At 43.2% G+C, this 22,041-nt stretch overlaps 1 protein-coding gene across 1 annotated transcript in view; it reads left to right on the forward strand.

The window, feature by feature from the left end:
• The first annotated feature begins 432 nt into the window (after window positions 1–432).
• LOC110527969 (A disintegrin and metalloproteinase with thrombospondin motifs 9) overlaps window positions 433–22,041 on the forward strand; it is a 68,573-nt gene continuing 46,964 nt past the window's right edge. Inside the window, exons 1-18 of the mRNA XM_021609619.3 lie at window positions 433–815; window positions 1,107–1,501; window positions 6,571–6,733; window positions 8,997–9,316; window positions 9,857–9,940; window positions 10,031–10,155; window positions 10,449–10,489; window positions 10,660–10,765; window positions 11,484–11,630; window positions 12,031–12,172; window positions 12,669–12,773; window positions 13,912–14,057; window positions 14,228–14,409; window positions 17,055–17,191; window positions 17,693–17,810; window positions 17,942–18,037; window positions 18,915–19,081; window positions 19,182–19,311. Coding sequence (XP_021465294.3) covers window positions 716–815; window positions 1,107–1,501; window positions 6,571–6,733; window positions 8,997–9,316; window positions 9,857–9,940; window positions 10,031–10,155; window positions 10,449–10,489; window positions 10,660–10,765; window positions 11,484–11,630; window positions 12,031–12,172; window positions 12,669–12,773; window positions 13,912–14,057; window positions 14,228–14,409; window positions 17,055–17,191; window positions 17,693–17,810; window positions 17,942–18,037; window positions 18,915–19,081; window positions 19,182–19,311 — 2,704 coding nt within the window. The 5' untranslated portion in view covers window positions 433–715. The remainder of the gene's footprint in view (window positions 816–1,106; window positions 1,502–6,570; window positions 6,734–8,996; window positions 9,317–9,856; window positions 9,941–10,030; window positions 10,156–10,448; window positions 10,490–10,659; window positions 10,766–11,483; window positions 11,631–12,030; window positions 12,173–12,668; window positions 12,774–13,911; window positions 14,058–14,227; window positions 14,410–17,054; window positions 17,192–17,692; window positions 17,811–17,941; window positions 18,038–18,914; window positions 19,082–19,181; window positions 19,312–22,041) is intronic.

Raw genomic sequence — 22,041 nt, forward strand, 5'->3', positions numbered from 1 at the left:
TGTAATGATCCCAGCAAATCCTCATTTGTAAAGACACAGTGAATGAGGTGGATTCAGTAGAAGGCTAGACGTGGAGTAGAACCCTTAGATCTCAGTGTCTATACAAAGGAGGGCATGTAGGCTAATGTCAGGAGGAAGATGTATCCTAACAAAGCCATCAGTAAACAGTAAGCGATGCCTTTATAATGCCTTTAAACAACAAATGATTCAATGTCTCATGACTTATCAAGCTGTACTTCCTTCATGGTTTCCAGGTAAATAACATCTCCACCCCCGCCAGCAATCATTATTGAAGATGTTTAACTCAAGTCATTTCAGTGATAACACAATCACACTGTAGGCCTCCGTTAATTCTGTATGTATGTCACAGAAACGGGAGTGGCTTGTTCAAAAGGGCGTGCTCCAGTAATGCACCTTTCACTAATCCCGCCCCCCACATCAGCAGTCTGTGGTGTGTGCAGTGTAGCCCACCACAGTTGTCTCTCCGACCCTTCTCTCTGCAGTAAGCATGTTCGCCAGGGTATCTGCGAACCGCTCACGACCCAACGCACGTTACCGGTGAGAAACACCCCACGGAAGAGTCAAGGATAATCGATTTGGATGTGGCGCGCACTTGAGAGTTTGAATACGGTGGTAAGCCCGAGTGACCGGAGCACCGGCAGTGAAGGAGGAATACTATATTCGGGGTGGCGCTCTCTACTTAACGTGGACAATCATGCATATGCTGTTTTGGGGACTAGGGTTTTTGCTATTTCTCCCTGACTTTTTGAATATAGTGTCATCTACGGGGAGATCGCTATTGAGTTCAAGAAAAGGTAACGTATTTTGACTTGCCACAAAAAAAAATGACCCTGTGATGTGTTATGTTGTAGGCTAACCGGCAGACAGAGAATGAATGACTTTTTTCCGTATCAGCAAAGCACATGACTTGGAATGCTTTTATAATGGTCTTATGTTTCTTGAATGACTTCATTTCACAGAGGCAAACGTAATTAACGCAAATAACATTATTATTATTATTATTATTGTTATTATTATTATAAGACTATTATTAGTAATTAACATTGCTAATTCTATACACGTTATACCATGGGTTTCTTCTCCAGCTAAAATTTCCGAGCAGCTTGGCGCATATGAGATTGTAACTCCGGAGCGAGTGAATGAAGCCGGTGACAACTTTCCCACGAGCGTGCACTTCAAAAGGAAAAAGCGTAGTGTGGAGGATAGCCCAGACAACTCCTCTGACCAATGGGCCTTGCCATCAATCCATTACAAAATATCTGCGTTTGGACAGAACTATCACCTCAACCTGACACTCGAGTCAGGATTTATCGCTCCGCTATACACTGTGACAGTACTTGGAGCACCTATAGTTAACATAACGGATTTCACCCCGGAGGAGGAGACGGAGGAGGATACGGAGTATCAGCACTGCTTCTATAAAGGACATGTGAATGCTCAAACGGAGAACACCGCAGTCATCAGTCTCTGCTCTGGATTGGTGAGTCCAAGCACTTTGAGTAGCCCTCCCTTGATACAGTGTGATACAATGTTTATCTGCACTATGATAGGCGCACCTGTTATCTGACCCGATATGAAACTGTAATGCAAATAGTTTATACAGCTGTTGTAATACTATGACAACATGAGAACATAAGGGGAACCTTACCCTGGAGTGCTGTAATGGAATGGATTTAGACCTCTGCACAAAACGCGATTTTCCAGCCGTGTGCGTTTGTGTTCGATTTAAAAGTGGTTTTGACTGTTAGTGAGAGAATGCCATTTATGTTAACTCTTCTATCCCTGACCACTTCACATGTAAATGAGCTGCTCACATAAATAACTTTGAGCCTAGTAGTCCCATTCAACTTCAGCCATCATACTCTGCATGCAGTGTCATGCACGCTTCTCCGGTAACCAGTGACGTCCTACGTTACGCACATCAGTGCAGAGGGAGCGCCAGTGGTACTGACGTCATCACGATTGAGTCTCAGACAGGGACATAATCCCCATGCATGCATGAAGTTGCGTGGAGTTGAAATTCACTAGGGATACTTATATATTGTAATAATAACAGTTAAATTCCCAATGTGAATGCCATTGAGGTCACCACAAATTAAACAAATGGGTCTTGCCTGCACCATATGCCTAGTAGGCTTGGAGATCATTTGACATTAAAATAAAACAAGTTCATGTTGGTCTATTGGTGTGGTTCAGGCCAATAACATGCACTATTAGAACGTTACAATGATTCACGTATGTATAGGCTATTCATTCATATACATCTAAGGACTTTTACTTGCTCTGGACCTATTCACAGGGAAACAGTCGGAAGCAGGTATATGACCACTGATACATTATGAATTATATCCACTCAGGGGAGCCAGGCCCACCCAATCAGATTGAGAAAAAAAACATTATTTTTTTAATGCTCTTTTATTTGTCAGTGTTCCAAACAGGACATTATTTGTCTTTTTACCTAAACATGCAAACACCATCAGATATACTGTAATTCTGTACTGTAATTCATAGCACGCATTGCACTGGGTTAGTCAGATTTCATTAAATATAACAGAACAGACTAACTGGAATTACATTCACTCTCACGGGATGGGTTGCCAGAAGAACTAACTGAAAGCCACAACCCCAATAAGCCACCAATATGACTGCATTGAGCCATATGCCACTGTGCTTCTATGGCTATACGCACCAACACGAGAGCTTGGGACTATAAGGTTCAATCTGCAAAAATATTATTCTGAGGTAATTGTCTTCAACCTTTTACTGCAGTGGGATAAATCAAGGTCACACAGAGTGATTATTGGTAGTCTTAAACAAATCTACTTTGAAACAAAAGTATACACCACACACACATGGTTATGGGCTTAACAAAATTAAGACACCTGTGCCATGTCAGGTATAGAGTTGACATTATTCCATTTTGAGTTTGCATCCCAATATTACACTTTATATACATCCCAGAAGACTGAAATATAACAAAACTGTTTGACATAGAAACACTGGATTTGTCATTTTCTTCATTTTGTTTTATTTTATTAATGATGAAATATTAATAACATTCCACCCATGAGGCAGAAGAGGGTGCTTTTGGTCAATGACTGCAGCAGTGGGCTACAGTTCCGAACCCTAATTGGTTTGATTGGTGTCAGCTATTTTTATTTTGCATTCATTTGAATTTAACATGAATTGGGGTATTTAGATTACTATATAGGAATAAAATTGAACTGAACAAGGCTACGTCAATAACTCAATATGCAGATATAACCTTATAGTCCCAAACTCTCGACATGTCACTGCCTATTTCATTTGTTCATTTAGCAAAAAAGACAGCTCATCATTCAGTGCCTTTATCACAGTCAACACTAGGCTTGGGCGATATTCCAATTGTCATCTTTTCATCCTGACCTGGTGCCATACCGGGATTTTCGGTAATACCGGTACTGCACACAAAGGGAGCTGTTTTCAAACCTTGAACCTGAACCGTTGTAATCTGAAGGTTAGCAATGCTAACAAGTACATGTTGAATCCCATTGAGAACTCTAAATGCTAACGAGTGTATTGCTAACATTTTTTACAGTCTCTGACCTAAACTATTTTCAGGAGAGACATCCCAGCTCATAAAGTTATACAAGTAACTCAAAAATGCTACTCACAGTTTTCAGCACAAAACAAATATTAGACAGCAAGGTCCATGAGGGGATTCCCTGCTGTTACCGGCCAATGAAGCTTGACTTTGGAAGAAGCTAACCACTTAGCCATATAGCTAACGAGCTGCTAAATTATCAAACCAAATGTACAACTGCAGAACATTTAGCACGTTTTAGGCAGTACCCCCACACATTGACTCGGTACCGGCACCCCCTGTATATAGCCTCGTTATTATTATTTTATCGTGTTACTTTTAATTTAAAAAATTGACTTTATTTTATTTCTTGAATATTTTCTTAACTCTATTTATTGAACTGCATTGTTGGTTAAAGCCTTGCAAGTAAGCAATTCACAGTAAGGTCTACCTACACCTGTTGTATTCAGCACATGTGACAAATAAAATTTGATTTGATTTGGAATAGTTTTAAGACGTCCAGCTGGCAAACATTTACTTGTCTTCTTCTTTGGTGGGGTTTATTCATGGCAGTTGGCATCCAATATGTTGCAATACCGCACCCAACTGGACTATAGTATGAATCCATTATACCTTGTGATCCAAAATGGAAAAAGGGGAAAATAAACAACCTTCCAACTAACCCTACACTCATTTAAAAACCCACTACCCCATTCTACTACTTTGACCCTATCTGTTCCTGAACAGTAAATAACCATTGCTATGAACGCTAAGAAGGCAACCTTACTGAAGCATATGTCACACCTTTCAGTATCCCTCAGCCTTAACCTTAATCCATCTTCCTCTACTTTTTTCACTGCCTCAGCATATGACACTTTCCACACTACTCTGACTCTTGCCACCTCAACCTGCCTTTCTCACACCAGTAACATGAGCACCTCTACAGTTGACAGACACAACTTTATCCAACATTTAGTTGTGAATTCCATACTTTACCTAGATCACCTGGCGCGTGCTGCACAACAGTGAGTGACTCACAAGGCTTCGGTTTCTTGTCGTTGTGTGCTTGTAAACAAACACCACGTGACTGGGTACTACCGGTAAACTTCAGAATGAAAAATGACGGGACAGGTGAAGTTAAGGGCGCAATCTTCTTTATCTCCTAGCATATTGCACAAGACTGCAGGTATTTATTTCAAAATTACCTACAAATATTCAAATAATAATAAAAAAAGACTTCAAAGAAATTGTTTTAATGTTATTGACGGTACTAAAAACAACATCCCATGGCTATTTCCAAATACCCCGGCATACGGTATATAACGTATACCGCCCAGGCCTAGTCAACACACCTCTATTTTAGCTTTAATTAGCTTAAATAAATGCTAAATGTGTAGAATAGCATGTGATGAGCTATTAAATAAATTTAGCACACAAAAAAATGATTGTTCTAAATAGTACCAGATAGGGGTTATTTGGCTTGTAACCATAGTGGAACCCTTTTTGGTGCCATATAGAACCTTTTGTTGAAGATTCAATAAAGAAGCATGCTCACAAGGTTCTAAATGGAACCATTATGGTGCCATTAAAAAAGGTTCTATATAGCACCAAAAAATGTTCCGCTATGGTTACAACACTGTTTGTGGCTAAATAGAACCATTTTCTTCTGGTTCTTTATACAACCTTTATGGAGAATGGTTCTATAAAGAACCTTTCTGAATCTGAAGGTTCTTTGGAAATCCTTTTGAAGAACCATACTGTTTTTTTTATGCTGGTCAGCCATATTATACTGTTAAAATTCCATAGGTGTTTTTATTGTGCTAATTGACAAGTCGAATAAAGTGAGCCACCTCTGCTAGAGCTGGTGGTATCTGAGAAGAGAATTGAGAACCATTCATTGATTTAGTCAACTGTTCTCAATTGGCACAAGGCCATACAGGAAGGAGTCTTTCACAAGACACTGTCACTGGCCATAGTCAATTATAACTTGTATTGGCATAACACAACACATTAGAAAAACTGGAATGACACTCTCACTCACAGTAGCACAAAATGTGGCTGCGCCCCCCCCCCCCCCCCCCCCCCCCCCCCCCCCAAAAAAAGAAAAACCTAACTCCCTGCACTTTGCCATGGGGCAAAGAGAGACCTGTGCAGTTCTATAGCTAGCCACATGCTATTCTACACATTTTGCCATGAGGCTGAGAATTTTCTGTTTTTCATTTCAATTCCACTTTGCATTTTAATATTAGAAGAGTCATTCTCCATAATACTACGAGCGGCTACCACAACTAAATCAATAGTTGTCATTGTTGGTGTTGTCATTATATCTTGTGTGCATTTGAGCACAATTGTGAATGTTCCCAATAGTCATTACCTACATTGACAACATTTAGCATACAGCAGACCTACAGTATATTTGTGAGATTCCATTTTCACTACTTTGAGGTGGTTTCAATCTTTTCATCATACACAAACAATAAAATATATTTTCATGGTGAATTAGGCTTACTGTGGGCCACCCTATTGGTCTGTAACATTGCGCAGTGCAGCATTGTCCAATTCAATCTAGATTAGAAATAAGTGCTGTTTCCACATTGCCTAGCTTGGCACTTCACATGTCTGGTGTATCTTTGACCTCCACGTTAACTAGTAGCACTGCCTGTGCTTTATGAAATGTAACACGGCTTCCATCGAGTCTGCAAACGGTGCCAAGAAACCAACAATAAGACTCACATTGTTTTCTGATAGGCATCATAGGCTTCATTCTTCTCATTTCTCCTCTCTTTTCAGGGACCATTTTACTAATATGCATGCAAATACATGTATTTCACCACATAACCATGAAATGAATAGCTGTGAATCAAAGCCAGTGGGGGCTCTGACAAGGACCATTTCCACTCCTCTGTGGAGTGTGTCCATGCAGTACACTCCAATGTTACTGCACTTATTTCAAACCATTCTAATTCCTCCTTTTTTCTCCCCCTCAGCTTGGCACTTTCAGGTCACCGGAAGGGGAATATTTTGTGGAGCCCCTTCACAGTTACAATGGAGAACTCTATGAAGAAGAACACACCAAACCTCATATTGTGTACAGAAAGAAAGCCTCTGTGAATGAGGCAGCCGTGGAGGACACTGCTTGTGACACATCAGGTACATTGAAATTATAAGAGTAGAGGTGCAATGGACATGTTTTGGTCTGAGATGAGTGTTTCTGGTGTGTTATATAGTTTGTCAGGAGGATTTTGGACACACAGACGCAAGCACGCACGCACGCACGCACACACACACACACACACACACACACACACACACACACACACACACACACACACACAGAGAAAGAGAGAGAGAGAGAGCTACAGCTACAGCTAGCTGAGTCAGTTCCATTGAGTCAACTGACAGACTTTCATCTGGTGTCTTCCTCTTGGTGCTCCTGCACTCTGATGGCTCTGAGAGGAGATGTCTGTGCGAGCTGCTACGTGTGGAAGCAAATGTGTGTGTGTGTGTGTGTGTGTGTGTGTGTGTGTTTGTGTGTGTCTCAGTCTCCCTGATAACCCCCCCCCCCCCGCCCTCGTTACCCAGCCTTTAACGAGTTCCAACAGACATTAGCAAGGACGGATAATCATTGTCTGTCATATACAGTATTATATCCTAAAACTTCAGTATATGATTTGCAATAGGACATTTTACTATTACAGGCATAACCACACTACTGTGATGTCATATTTAGACTTTGATGTAAAGCAGTAGCATAATTTGGCTCATAAAAACACAGTAAGAACTATTTCAAAGTTGTACATTTTTGTTGTAAGGCAGATACAGTATAACAGATTATGAGTGGTTCTACAGTGACTGACATATCTGATAGACAGCGTAACTGTATGGATTCACTCATATGATCCCACCATCAGTCAGTCAAACAAATTGTGGCACAGCAACCTCACATGAACAACTGATTGCAGAGAGTTGTATCCAGATGGAATGCCCACTACAATGCATTATGGGCAAAAGGTCAGAGGTTATTCATGTTTCCAAGAGAAAAGGGCAGGATATGGATGCATCTCACCTCTAATTTCCCAAGCAAGTTCTACTGTAACTAGATGTTTTTTCAGCTCAGGCACAGGGAAATAATTTTGGAAGTTCTTCCTAGTATCGCCAAATCTCAGTTTATTGCCACAAGTTCCTGTTGACTCTGGCACTTCCTGTGGTCCTTTGGTAAGAAAACACGATGGGCCCAGTACCATGAAGACACGGTGTATATTGTATTGTATGAAAGTGATGCCAACTTCAAACATTTAACTATTCATTACTATGAAAATAAAGCTGAATGATATTGATTTGAGTAAAACGCAAGACATGTCACTGCACATAGCTGTTTTTCACATCTGAGAAGGGTCTTTGTGGTAGGGTGTGTGTGTGTGTGTGTGTGTGTGTGTGTGTGTGTCTGTGTGTGTGGTGTGTACAGCAAAGGATTTGAAATTGAAATGGCAGGGACGTGTGTGATTGTGGTGATTAGGAGCTGAGGAAGAGTGTTTGGGTTCCTGAGAGAGGAAAGTGGTGTTTGATATCTCCTCGGTCCTGAGAACCCTCTGAGTGTGTGTTACATTTCAGATTGTATGACCTGTACATTGAATATTAAGTCTTAGAAATACATTGGAGTATGTTTTTTAACCAGTGGGGATGAATATAAGACCGTGTGTTGGCTTTTACAAAGGCCCTTTGTAGCTCTGGATTTTCAATAAAGGAATATGTTTACTTCTGATAAGAATCATGGTGAACAGAAACAGTTCAACCTTCAGACAGTTCAACCTGGAGACAGAGGCCTTTTTCTATGACTGGTGTCGCATTGCAATTGGTGTAGATTTAGTGATCTTTCTTCTAAGGAAACAAGAGTGAAGAGGTACTGGTGCTACTCCATTGAGTTTGGTTGTCATCTCAAGATTAAAATCCGACTCAGAAGTCACCCTTCAACCCCTGAAAAACGAAAGGTCAGTGTAGTCTGGCATCCAGTCTATGACACCAGTCTATGACACCTGTCTATGACACCAGTCTATGACACCAGTCTATGACACCAGTCTATGATGTTGGGGCTTCGCGCCATCTTTGGTGTGTGGCAGAGTGCCAGGCTTACCTAAAGTGAACCCCACCCACCCCCTCATCTCTTCACTCCTTCTCTCTCCAGGCCCTTGGACCTCAACTCGTTCATTTTGACTCATTCCTTCAGCAATAATATTTAAAGAAGAGCAGCAGCATATTTACTTTGGAAGCATTCTCTAGTAGTAAAAACAGGCTTTCAAGGAAGCGAGTGAGAGTTGATTGTATGATCAATTCAATAGCCTGTGATCCCAGCTTGCAGTATAAGCTTGTGGTTCATATTGTGTGTATTATATTCATTGGACCATCTCTTTTCCAGGACATAAACACAGACACAAGAGGAACAGCGACAAGGTGAAGAGACGTCCGCTGTCCAGCAGTAGCAGCAGCATGCTGGACGACCTGGACGACCTGGACGGCCTGTCTGCAGGCCTGACTGCCGATCCCTTCTCCAGAACAGAGAGAGAGAGCGGCAGACGGCCGGCTAATGACAGCAGCGGCGACTCAGGACCTCACAGGAGATCAAAGCGCTTCCTCTCCTATCCCCGCTTTGTAGAGGTCATGGTGGTGGCAGACAGCAAGATGGTGGAACATCACGGGAGCAACCTTCAGCACTACATACTCACATTAATGTCTATCGTAAGTTCTGCTCCGTTAACCGACCGCAAGCGAGCCAGCCAGCTTCTTTGATTGTAGGGGAGGCCAGGATCTTATTTTCTGTCCCGGGACATTGGCAGGGAGGCAGAGGGCTCAGAGGGAAAGGGCAGCCCGGGGAAGGAGTAAACAAAATGTTCAAATGGTCAGGAGAGGGGCAGCATGAGGTGGATCTGTCTGAGAGCTTTGATGAATGTGTAAAAATAATCTCAGGTATGTTGCATAGATGGCATCCTCCTGTCCACTTCAAATAAATGCTTCTTCAGGTGTTTGTGGCTCAGCACCTATGGGGTAGCTAAACTAGCCTTTATTGTGATCCTGGCCATCTGCATTCTCTACAAGATCTGACTGCAGCCATAATCAACCTCTCAAATAGGACTATGAGTCCAGGTTTTTCTTCCCTTAAAACTGCATGTTGATTTATAATATCTGAACCACTGATTGAGTAGACTCCTAAGGGGTTTATGTATTCCGGAGACTGAAATGTATTGATAAAAAAACAGTGTCTATAATCTTTCCCTTCAGGTGTCTTCCATCTACAAGGATCCCAGCATCGGAAATCTGATTAACGTTGTGATTGTGAAGTTAGTCATAATCAACAATGAGCTGGTGAGATCACATCTCTAAAACACTGCAGTCATTCAGTTCCAGCAGCACATTACAGGACTGTAAACATTTCCCTCTTACTCTCTGCTGTAGGATGGCCCAACCATTTCCTTCAATGCACAGACCACTTTAAAGAACTTCTGTATCTGGCAACAGAGGCAAAATCACCAAGATGAGAATCATCACTCCCACCACGACACAGCCATTCTCATCACCAGGTACACTGTCACTCCCACCACGACACAGCCATTCTCATCACCAGGTACGCTGTCACTCCCACCACGACACAGCCATTCTCAGCACCATCTCTTGGTGTAACGGCTAAAGTGTTGTGTTGACAGTCGCTGGGCCTCGTTTCGAGCCCTGGTTGGGGGCAACCCCCTGAATTCTCTGCAATGTGTTGCCTTTTGTTTATACAAACGAGTACACTAGTTGACATAGGGCATCTCTGGTGTCACAGTTCTGGGGCATGAAACCAGTGACATGACTTCCGTCTGTGTGTTCTTCACAGGCAAGACATCTGCCGAGCGCGGGACAAGTGTGACACATTAGGTAAGAGGAGCTCTAAGGACACATGCAATAGACTGTGCAACATAACGTTTGATTGAGGACAGTTTCATAACCATATTGATGTACCTGATGCCAGATAACGATTCTGCTTTTGATAGTGCTGATGACAATATAATGATGATGATGATAATGGTGATACTCTTGGTTTGCAGGGCTTGCAGAGCTCGGCACCGTGTGTGATCCATACAGAAGCTGCAGTATTAGTGAGGACAATGGGCTCAGCACTGCGTTCACTATCGCCCATGAACTGGGCCATGTGTGAGTACGGCATGCTGTTTAGTCTTTGATTGATTTCATGTCATTACAATTCTAAAGCTGTATTAGTGTGTCATGCTTATGTGGCCCTGGTTTTCCTCTTAAAATGTCTCCAAGCTTCAAGATCTAAGTCTGCATGTGCAACGTCCCAAGTCAGCATGCACCTGCCTGCCTTCATCCAGCGTGGCAATACAACCCCAGGCCACTACATTGGAGACTGTTACAGACTTGAACAACCCTTGTGTCTTAGTCAAATAATATTTTCTTTGCCACACACACAAAAGGTGGGATTGTTGAATTCCATTCTTATTAGCACCAAGCGGCTTCAGGTCTGCTTAGCGACAAAGCTTGGTGGAATACAGTACCTACCTGTCATACTGTACCGTAGAGAGGTACCATACGGTACAGTACAGTACCATAGGAGAGAGGTACCATACTATATAATACCTATCCCCTGTGAGCCTACTCTACCAGACACTGGCCCCTGCACAGACCTGCTACTAATGTCAACCCCAACCAGCCCAGTCATTTAACCCTGTGTGTTACCAGTCTGCTGCTTAAAGAATGATGCTTTATTTACCACAGTCAAACAAATCTCCCAAAACCGGTCCTTTCGTGCTTAGTTGAACAATCAGTCTAACATGTAGGTTTATTGATGATGGGTTAGACCTGTGTGTTGTGGTGAATATATGTTCTCACTTGTGGTTTGGCCTCCTGACAGATTCAACATGCCCCATGATGACAGCAACAAGTGCAAAGAAGAGGGGGTTAAAATACAGCAGCATGTGATGGCGCCCACACTCAACTACTACACTAACCCCTGGATGTGGTCCAAGTGTAGCAGGAAATACATCACAGAGTTCCTTGAGTATGTAACGGCCATTGTTTTCTATTTTAGACGTGCATGTCATTATGGAGAAGTGTTATTGTCGTTAACGTCAGTAGCACCACACCGCAGTATGGGTTAAATGACCAGTCAGCTATTCAATCAAAACTGGTATCTGGATATTTCTGGGTTAAAGGGAAACAACATGACTTCTGTGTTGTTAGTGTATATTTGGAACGTTTATTACTTCCGTATATAGTTTTTGATTGAATAGAGTTCCAGCTCTTGTTTTCATATCAATCGCCTTGTAGTTGGTGCAGTAGGGGTTCTGTTATTTACAGGGTACTACCTCGCCATCTGTACTGAGTGTGTTTTCTGTCTGTTTGTGTCTTTGTTTTTTCCCCTTTTTTCTTGAAGTCATTTTATTTGTATTTCTTAATAGCACAGGGTATGGAGAGTGCTTACTTGATGAGCCCATTTCTAGGCCATACAGTCTGTCGCAGCAGCTGCCTGGACGGATATACAATGTCAATAAACAATGTGAATTGATATTTGGGCCGGGGACACAGGTGTGCCCTTATATGGTAAGAGAATGGACCACACAGATTTCAAATGACAGTTCACTGTCTCGTCCTACATTATTATAGTCTATGGTTCTAGACATTCTATACCAGAGTCACCTTATTCTGTCAGTTGGCTATCTCTCAGCTAGGCCTTCTGTACAGCATGTGTTAAAGCAGTTGTTTACACACTACTCCTCCTGTGAGTGAATGTGCCCTGCAAACCGCTGGGCTTGATGTTGTCAGGGCTTAGCTCCAGGCTTTGTTTAAAGGGCACACGCCTTGTAAGACATGGAAGAGTATATAGCACTGTGTGTGTGTTTGTGGATGAGGCTCAGGCAAGGGAATGGTAACTGTGTGTGTTTGTGGATGGGACTCAGGAAAGGGAATGGTAACTGTGTGTGATTGTGGATGGGGCTTAGGCAAGGGAATGGTAACTGTGTGTGTGTGTGTGTGTGTGTGTGTGTGTGTGTGTGTGTGTGTGTGTGTGTGTGTGTGTGTGTGTGTGTGTGTTTTATAGGTCCAGTGCCGCAGACTGTGGTGCACCAGCCCAGAGGGGGCCCAGAGGGGCTGCAGGACCCAACACATGCCTTGGGCTGACGGGACCGAGTGCTCTCCAGGAAAGGCAAGTATCAGAGAGACGTACCGCAAGATGAAAGGATCTGATAGGGAGAGGGAAGGAAATGGACAGATGGGGATAAATAGAAAGGGTGAGATGAAGAGAAAGATAGAGTGAGACGAGCACCAGATTCTTATGTAGTGTGTACACAGAGAGAGAGGCTAAAATAGTTTCATGCACATCTGTGCATGAACACACAAACACATTCACATACAACCAAGCCAGCTTTATCACTATGCTGGAGCATGCTGGAACATTTAATGTTATGAACTGTCAAAATACACCCCATAAATAACCACAAAGGAAACTTAGATATGAACCTTCTTTGTTCCGGCTGCTATTTAAATGACTCACAACTATAAAATGTATTTTTTCAAAAGCCCAAATGACAAAAGAAAACAACAAGATCACAGAAATCTGCCAAGAAATCAATTCACCAATGAAGACTGGATATAAACTCGTGAGCCAGAGTGGGACGTACGTGGCAGTTGCTCCAAATTCCTCCATTTGTTTAAACATGGATTTGTTTGCTTCAGAGACTGTATTATTATTAGGCAATAATAGGCTTATGGTGGAGCTGTGAATGTAGGCTTGTGGAGATTTCCCTCTCCATTACTGCTTTAGTGTAGCTTCTAATTAGGCCCTGTACCAAACCCTTCACTTCCTGCCTGTCTGTCTGACATAAAAGGGCTGCGGGGCGGCCGGGCCGGGTTGCTGAGGTCCCATAGCACACATGTTCAGAGCCTGCTCTGGTTACACATTGTATTCCTGCACACAAACCAACCTCATGCCAAGACTATGGCTATGCCATGCTCAGCACCGAGGTTGCCGCTGTTTAGAATGCAGTCGTTGTCACCAAGGGAAATGGATTGTCCGCTATAAACTGAAACATATCTTCCCCTTTGTGTTCACTTCCTCTCAGACCGGCACATTTGTAATGGGTGTCTTTTTGGGTTCCGTCTTTTTACAGTCGTCTTGTCATTTTTCCCAGATTAACGTCAAAGGAGGTTGTGAAGTGCTTTCAGGATAATGTGTTGCCAGTGTGCAGACTAAGGTTTCCTACTATCATGCTCTTCCTCTCTCTCTCTCTCTCTCTCACCCTCCCTCTCTCTCTCTCACTCTGTCTCTTTCTTTCTCTCCACAGCACTGTAAACATGGCCAGTGCATTCCCAAGGAGCACGACGCCACCCCCGTGGACGGGGCGTGGGGAGGCTGGTCTCCGTTTGGCTCTTGCTCGAGGACGTGTGGCGGGGGCATCAAGATTGCCGTGCGCGAGTGCAACCAACCTGTGTAAGCACAGTCTTTGTAGTCATGCACATCTACTGAACTGTGTCTCCCTATGAGCTGCAGTGGTCAATGTACCATAACATCAAGCCTCCTTAAATGAATTCTTTCCAGAGCAATTCTAAAGTACAGTCACAGCAGATTTGATGCTGTATCTATCTACCACCTTCCTCCAGGCCCAAGAACGGGGGGAAGTACTGTGTGGGGCGCAGGATGAAGTTCCGCTCGTGTAACTCAGAGCCCTGCTCCAAGCAGAAGAAGGACTTCAGAGAGGAGCAATGTGCTGCCTTTGATGGCCGGCACTTCAACATCAACGGTCTACCTCCTAACGTGCGCTGGGTACCCAAGTACAGCGGAAGTAAGAACATCTCTCTCTTTACGCCTTCTTGGTTTTGCATCTTACTAACACAGATAAAAATTAACTGGACTCTTAGGCCTTTAGAATGGGTGTCGTTGTAAGCTAACAAAAATTTCCTGTAGATGTGCACAAAGCATTCGGAGTGCTCAGTGAATCGATGCGATATAGCATGAGGAGTTATGTGAACTTGTTGGAACATCCAAATGGTTGAATTTTCATTAGCCACTTTGAGTTTGAGTTTATTTGTATTTTCCAGGGACAGTGCACATTAATAAACGTTTCAGTAAAAGTGCCGGTTTTAGCCAGCCGGCTAATTTTCAACCGCAGTCCCTGGGCAGGTTATTAGAAACAATTACAATATAGACAATCATTGAGCAGTGAGCACACGCAGAGCAACATAGGATAAGCAAGACGTAGCATGCAGACAGAGCAACATAGGACAAGCAAGACGTAGCATACAGACAGAGCAACATAGAACAAAAAGCAGCAAGACAAAATTCATAAAAGCAACAAAGTGTTTCTACACCTCACAAGCTACAGACAACATGGAAAGTGGCAATACACAGCTAGGGATCATGATCACAAATCTGATTGACCTTTAGCCATGTATTCTTACATTTTGTGAAAGTGTGATAGGTGGTGCAGTTATGTGTGTCTGAAGGCAGTGTATTCCAGACATGGGAAGCTCTCACAGAGAAAGCGGATTTACTAAAGGTGCTTTTCCTTAAGGGAACTATACAGTCACCTCTCATGGCAGACCTTGTGGATCTGCTGCCATATGTTTGGGTTTTCTGTTTAACAAAAATACTGAGTGGAGGGGGAGCCAGGTCATTTAGGATCTTGAATACAAGACATGCGTCGGTGTATTGCACAAGATTTTCCCAACTCACGAGCTCATGCTTTCTGAGGATGTAACAGTGATGATGGCTACTAGGCTTCCTATCAAGCACTTTGAGAGCCTGTTTGTAGACAGACTGAATAGGTTTTAATGTTGTACAGCAAGCTTGGGCCCAACTAGTCAAGCAGTATGTTAAGTGGGGGGAGTATCGTAGATTTGAAGTACAGTTTTGCTACCTCTGTAGTCAAACAATTTTGTATAAATCGGAAATTAGCTAGGTTGAATTTGGTTATCTGAATGACCTTTTTCACATGCTTTTTAAAAGAGAGGTTGGAATGATGCCAGGGTACTTAAAATCAGATACCACCTGGAGCTTCTCCCCTGACACATAGACATCTGGTTCAGTAGCATCTGTTGCCCTCTTTGTGAAGAACATGCAGACAGTTTTTTTTCACATTGAGATGCAAACACGAGTCACTGAGCCACTTTGTAACCTGGACCATTACAGTAGTGAGTTATTTTGCAGCTTGTTGTTTGCTCTTTGCATGCACATGTATCATCTGCAAACATTTGAACTTCAGACCCAGTACAGACAGAAGGCAGATCATTAATGTACAGGCTGAACAGGAGGGGCCCCAGTATTGACCCCTGGGGCACGCCCACATCATAGCTAAGAGTGGGCGACAGCTCATTGCTCACTCTGACACACTAAGTTCTGCCTTCAAGGTATGATTTCATCCATCTCAAGGCACCGGGGGAAAAGTTGAACTTGGACAATTTTGTGATGAGAATCTCATGGTTAACAGTATCAAAAGCCTTCCTTAGGTCCAGAAACACAGCCCCAACAACGCCCCCTTTGTCCATCTTGGACTTCACATTTTCCAGAAGAAAGCAGTTGGCTGTTTCTGTGGAGTGTTTCGCTCTGAAGCCAAACTGCATGGAGTGTAATGTGAAGGGGCTGTTGTTGAGGTGGGCAATCAGTTGTTCTGCTACACACTTTTCAACAACCTTTGACATCACAGGTAGTATACTAATGGGCCTGTAGTTACTCACGTCAGCAGGGTCGCCCAATTTAAAGATGGCCGTTATGATGGCCGACTTCCATACCCTTGGAAACACCCCGAGACCAATAGATGTGTTGGTGACCTTAGTAATGGGGCCAATGAGTGACTCTTTGTAGTTTTTAAGAAAGGTAGAGTCCGGCCCAAACACATATTTTGCTTTAGAGTTCTTTACTGAGCTAATCACCTTGTTCACCTTTGACTCAGAAACCTCCCTTGTGATGAAGACAGGTTGAGCGTCATTCACTCGCACTGATCCCAAGATACCAGTGGAGGGGTTCTGTGTCAGCACCCTGACAGTCAATAAAGTAGGAATTGAAGGCTATTGCTATTTCGACTGCATCCTGTGTTAGATTGTTATTCACCATGAGTTCTAGTATTTTTGCAGTGTTACTATGGTCTTTCCCTGTAAACTTTTTTAGATTCTCCCAGATCAGTTTAGAATTTCCCTTTGCTTCACCAATTATGTTAATAAAAAAGTTTGCCTTGGCCTGTCTGATTTCTTTCATCACCTTATTTCTCAACATGGTAAACCTACATCTGTCATGCTCCAATTTGGATCTTAGGGATGTTTTTAGAGCATAATCTCGTTGTTGCATCAATTTCCAGATTTCTTCATTTAGCCATGGAAGAGTGCTCTTTTGGCCAGGTTTGGATTTGATTTTCTTTAGGGAACCATTTATTGTCGTCTTTAATGAGGTCAGTGGACTGTTTTCACCATTCCCTCTTCCTCTTCTGTCCTGTAGTTCAGATGAAGGATCGCTGTAAGCTGTTCTGCAGGGTGGCTGGCAGCACGGCCTACTACCAGCTCAGGGACCGGGTCATCGACGGCACGCCATGTGGCCCCGACACCAACGACATCTGTGTGCAGGGCCTGTGCAGGGTGAGACTGACACACAGCCTTTAACGACCTCAGCCTGACAGTTAACCTAAAATGCCATTCGTAACAGTCATAAGAGCTGTTATAACAGCTGTCATGATGCCATTATTTTAAAATGAGGAGAATATTATTCACGGAGGAGGTGTGGTTCTTCATTTTACTGTACTCTTGAGCTAAAGTCCATTGTCTCTATTACAGGCAACAGACTAAAACCAATTATACCAGAGTAGAGTTTCACTGTCGTGCTATTTACAATAGAGAATTTCTGTCAGGTGTGTTACAGTTATATGAATTTAACACACTTAACCGGGTTCGATTCTGTGTATTAAGGAAACAATTTATTAGGTTTTATCCCTGCAGATGGGAGAAGGTTGCAGGGCACAGTACAGGATTTCATAAGAAATTCCACTACTTTAATGACATTTCTTTCCCCCCCGCTTTTTTCTCCTCCACTTCCTTCTTCTCATTTTCCTTCCCTCCTTACTCCTCCTCATCCCTGTGCAGCAAGCGGGATGTGACCATGTGTTGAATTCCAAGGCGAGGAGAGATAAGTGTGGTGTGTGTGGCGGTGACAACTCCTCGTGCAAGACCGTGGCAGGCACCTTCAACATGGTGCGCTACGGTGAGCCAAACTGTGTGTTATCCCAATGACCGAAAAGTGTCATTGAAACCTTTTCACTATTATATACTGACCGCTGACCTTGTCATGGTCACTCAGAGACGTTGAGTTCTCCTCTGCTGGTTGTGCTGCAGGATACAACGAAGTAGTGAGAATACCCAGTGGTGCTACAAATATTGATGTGCGTCAACACAGCTACTCAGGGAAACCAGAGGACGATAACTACCTCGGTAAGACTCAAACTCATGATCAAAACACTTTTAGGGGTCTTGTTGGCTGTTGAATTTGAAACATTAGCTGGAGGATTTGATTTGTCACTGTCTGTCATGTCAAAGTTCAGTATGTCTAACATTCAGAGGTGTCAACAGCTTTAGTATTCTCTTCTTGAGCAGATATGTTTTGTCTGGTTGTTGGTGCTACTGTAGTGTCCTGCCTGTCCTCAGCGGAGAGATTTGGAGGGCCTGTTGAACTTGGCATGTTGGAGAGTTTGTGGCACACATGCTAAAACATTAATTACCCAGAACTCACATAGCCCTCTGGGTGTAATTTCATTCTCTCTGTGCTGCTCGTAAAAGTGTAAAAGCTACTATGCTTGTGTTTCTTGGTGTTTCTTTGTTCGCGTGTGCATGTGCGTGCGCGTGTGACTCTCTGCGGGTGCGCTGGGGCCTAAGGGGGAACAGGGAGGGAACAGGGGGTAGGGGGGCTTGTGGGAAGTGGGCTGGTCTCTGTGGCCACATTACTGTGATGTGTGAAATGGTGAGGAAAGTAACTCAGGAAATTAGCTCCATAATCGCATTAGTGTGAATGTGTGCAGCAGACTGTCTGATGAACAGAACAGGAGGACTGAGATTCCTCCAGTAGAAATGTAGGATTATTTTACCCCAGTTAGGTTTATCTGCTCTCTGTTGCAGCCCTTGCTGTAAATGAAAACATCAACTGTTATGCTGCTCTATGTTTTTATCACTGTGTCCTCAAGAGAAGGAAAAAGGAGTTTAGCGAACTTAATAAAGACTTGTGGTTTTGCACCCTGTCCCGTACTGTACTTTCAGAATCTTATGCCATCTTATTTACTCATGTCAGTGTCACCTCCTCTGTCTTTTTCTCCAGCTGTTTCAAACAGTCGTGGGGACTTCCTGCTCAATGGCGAGTTTGTAGTCAGCATGTTTAAAAGGGAAATCAAAGTGGGCAATGCCGTCATCGAGTACAGCGGATCCGACCACGTCATCGAGAGAATCAACTGCACTGACCGCATCGAGGAGGAGATCATTGTCCAGGTAACAACTCCTTACCTGCCTGTTGAGAAGGTTATGATGCAAATGGAACAGTGGAACTGTACTGATTGTTCTGTTCCTCTGCCCTCCGATCCCTCCTCAGGTGCTTTCTGTAGGTAACTTGTACAACCCAGACGTCAGGTACTCCTATAACATCCCCATCGAGGATAAACCCCAGCAGTTTGTCTGGGATGCCTACGGGCCCTGGCAGGACTGCAGCAGGCCCTGCCAAGGTGAGGGATGGGAAGGGAACGTAAGAAGTGTGGTTTGGGGGTTAAAGAGAAGATGAGGGGTGTCGGAAAGGTTGAGGTGGTGGAGAGGTGTGGGCGTGTGGGAAAGGAGGTGTGGAAGGAGGTGAAAGGTTGAGGGAGAGAGAAGGTGAGGCTTTATGTGGTTGTATCTGACCACTATTAAATCCAATATTGGCTCCAAGGCTCTTACAACCATGTACTAAGAAATTTGCATTAAATAGTGGAGAATAGTGGACCATACAGTGTTGTCAGGGCGGTGGGAAGCATCAGGAGTCAGATGGAATTCAGGAGCAAAATGCTGGTATTAATTATCAGATGTAGAAGGTGAGCTGGATATACAGTATTAATATTGACAGGATGTTGATCGACACTGACTTACAGACTTATAGAGTCAATATACTGAAGCTACATTTGCCTTCTAAGACAGAATAATAATAATAAATGCTGTTTAGCAGACACTTTTATCCAAAGCGACTTGGGTGGTCCCAGGAATCAAACCCACTACCCTGGCATTACAAGCGCCATGCTTTACCAAATGAGCTACAAAGGACCACCTTCAAACAAGACAGAGCACCTTTAACTTTGACAAAGCGTCAGTAATTCCTCACACAGCTGAGTTCAGCAGAGTCTGAGACAACATGTCAGTCCAGCCTATGCACTCTTGAAAATTCTTCTTCTTCTCCTGTAGTGTTTTAGCGCAGACTACACCTGAAACGTTGTATTGGATGCGGGAAATAAAAAAGGCGGGAAATCCATAACAAAAAAAACTCAGTCCTTCAAAATCCACTCAGAGCACCACTCAGATCTGGTGACCTGAGAGGATGGAACTTCTGCTCCATTCAGTATGCCATGCAGCTCCTCACCTGTTTCATCCTTCATTCCCAAAAAGCGTTCAGCTGCAGATAGGCTGATATTGATCTTTCTTGAGTTCTTCGCCACTCCTGCAGTGCAGTTTATCACCATAGCAATAAATGACAAAATATCGACTTTCTGCTCGACAAGGGTATCTGGATCCTGCACCTTGCGAATGGAACCCACAGCACTGAACGTTGGTGTCTCCATGGCAACCGAACCACTAGAACATCATTTAACTTGTCTCGCAGCCTCTGCTTAGGAGACACGCTGAACAGCTTTTAACCTAGCAATCTCTGCCTCCTTCACCCTTACAGGACATTTCCATTGAACGCGTCAATCGCCGAGCACCAACTGTTCCAGGAATTTTCATTGCGATCTTCTTAGCGCTAACTTCTACATAGAATCCAGAAATCACGCCCTTGATTGGTGCCCTGCTCCGAAAATCGAAGGCAGTCAACTCTTTCTCCTTGAATCTGCTAAGGCGCAACGCGCACTCCTTCTGTTCTGCCGACATACAAACATCTACGAAATTCCACTTCTGTCCACCCGAACGGATTCCACAGTATACCATCACCAATATCTTGGCAACATAAAACGGATCTCCCAGGTACATCTTCTTATCCTCAAACTGCCCTCCTACTACAAACTGTGAAGTAGTTGTGCTAGGAGCAGTAGGCTCACTAGACAGCGTTTTAACTGTGATTATAGCGCTCTTTATCCGTCCTTTATCGACTGTAGTCCATCCAGTATTGTCGTCACCTTCATTCTTAATCTCATTTTTGCTAGCGCCGTCAAATTCAAACTCGATGTCCACTTACGCCATTCTCTCTAGCTCTCGCAATCAGAGATCTTGGCCTCTCTTGAAAATGGGCATCTGAACAGGCTTAAAGCCCAACCCCTAGCCTAAAAATTCATTCCCTTCACAATTAGTACTTCTCAATAGTTATCATATCAATGACCATTCCATAATACATTTCATCATATGAGGACAAAATATCCCATTAATGTTCAATGAATATACTGTAGATATTCGGAAAACCTCCCTCAACATAGAACATTGTAATGGGAAACTATGATGTATAACAATGATGTATAACTATGATGGACAGCTATGATAGATAACTATGATGGAGAGCTATGATGGATAACTATGATGGATAACAATGCGCATGTGACCGGTCGGCGTGCTCTCCAAATCAGTCCACAAAACAATCTGCCGTGGAGAGTACAGATTGGCCATACTAATGTATCTTTTCTTCTAATTAAACAATGATACATTTCTACTCGCATGTGACTTTTTCTCTAACAACAGTGGGACATGTTTCGCGTTAGGAATATGCTTGAAAACATTAGCAATATGAACAACCATAAGCAAACCATTAGCAATAGAATTAAATGTCCAAAATAACTTTAGAATAAAATCTTTGAAGATGTAAGGCTCTATTTTAACAACCTAACGCAATGGTAAATCTTAGCACTGGTGGTAGCGCTATAGGTCTGGGCATGTGTCAGAAATATTTGTGCTATTTTTACAGTGGGAATTATGGGCGCAATAGCTGGCGGTGGCGTGAAAGCGCTGGGTTTTTGATGAATAAATAAATTGTAGGTTGGCGGAGGGCTTGATCATTCACTGGCCAATCAACGTGTTCCATGGCTTAATACTGCAAGCTGTTATCTCAAGTTGTGTAGGTTATTGACCGTCTTTGTGTTGCCATCAACTTCAATATTCTCCTCCGAGTCCGTTTATTAAATAGCATAGGCTACAGTAATGAATAATAGCAACAGCAAAATACAGCTTTGGCAGTCAACATTGTTGTACTTGCTTAACCTATAGGCCTATACAGGTCGCTCCACCCC

Source organism: Oncorhynchus mykiss, chromosome 7, assembly GCF_057628025.1.
Source record: "Oncorhynchus mykiss isolate SJ-2025 chromosome 7, ASM5762802v1, whole genome shotgun sequence".
Lineage (NCBI taxonomy): Eukaryota > Metazoa > Chordata > Actinopteri > Salmoniformes > Salmonidae > Oncorhynchus > Oncorhynchus mykiss.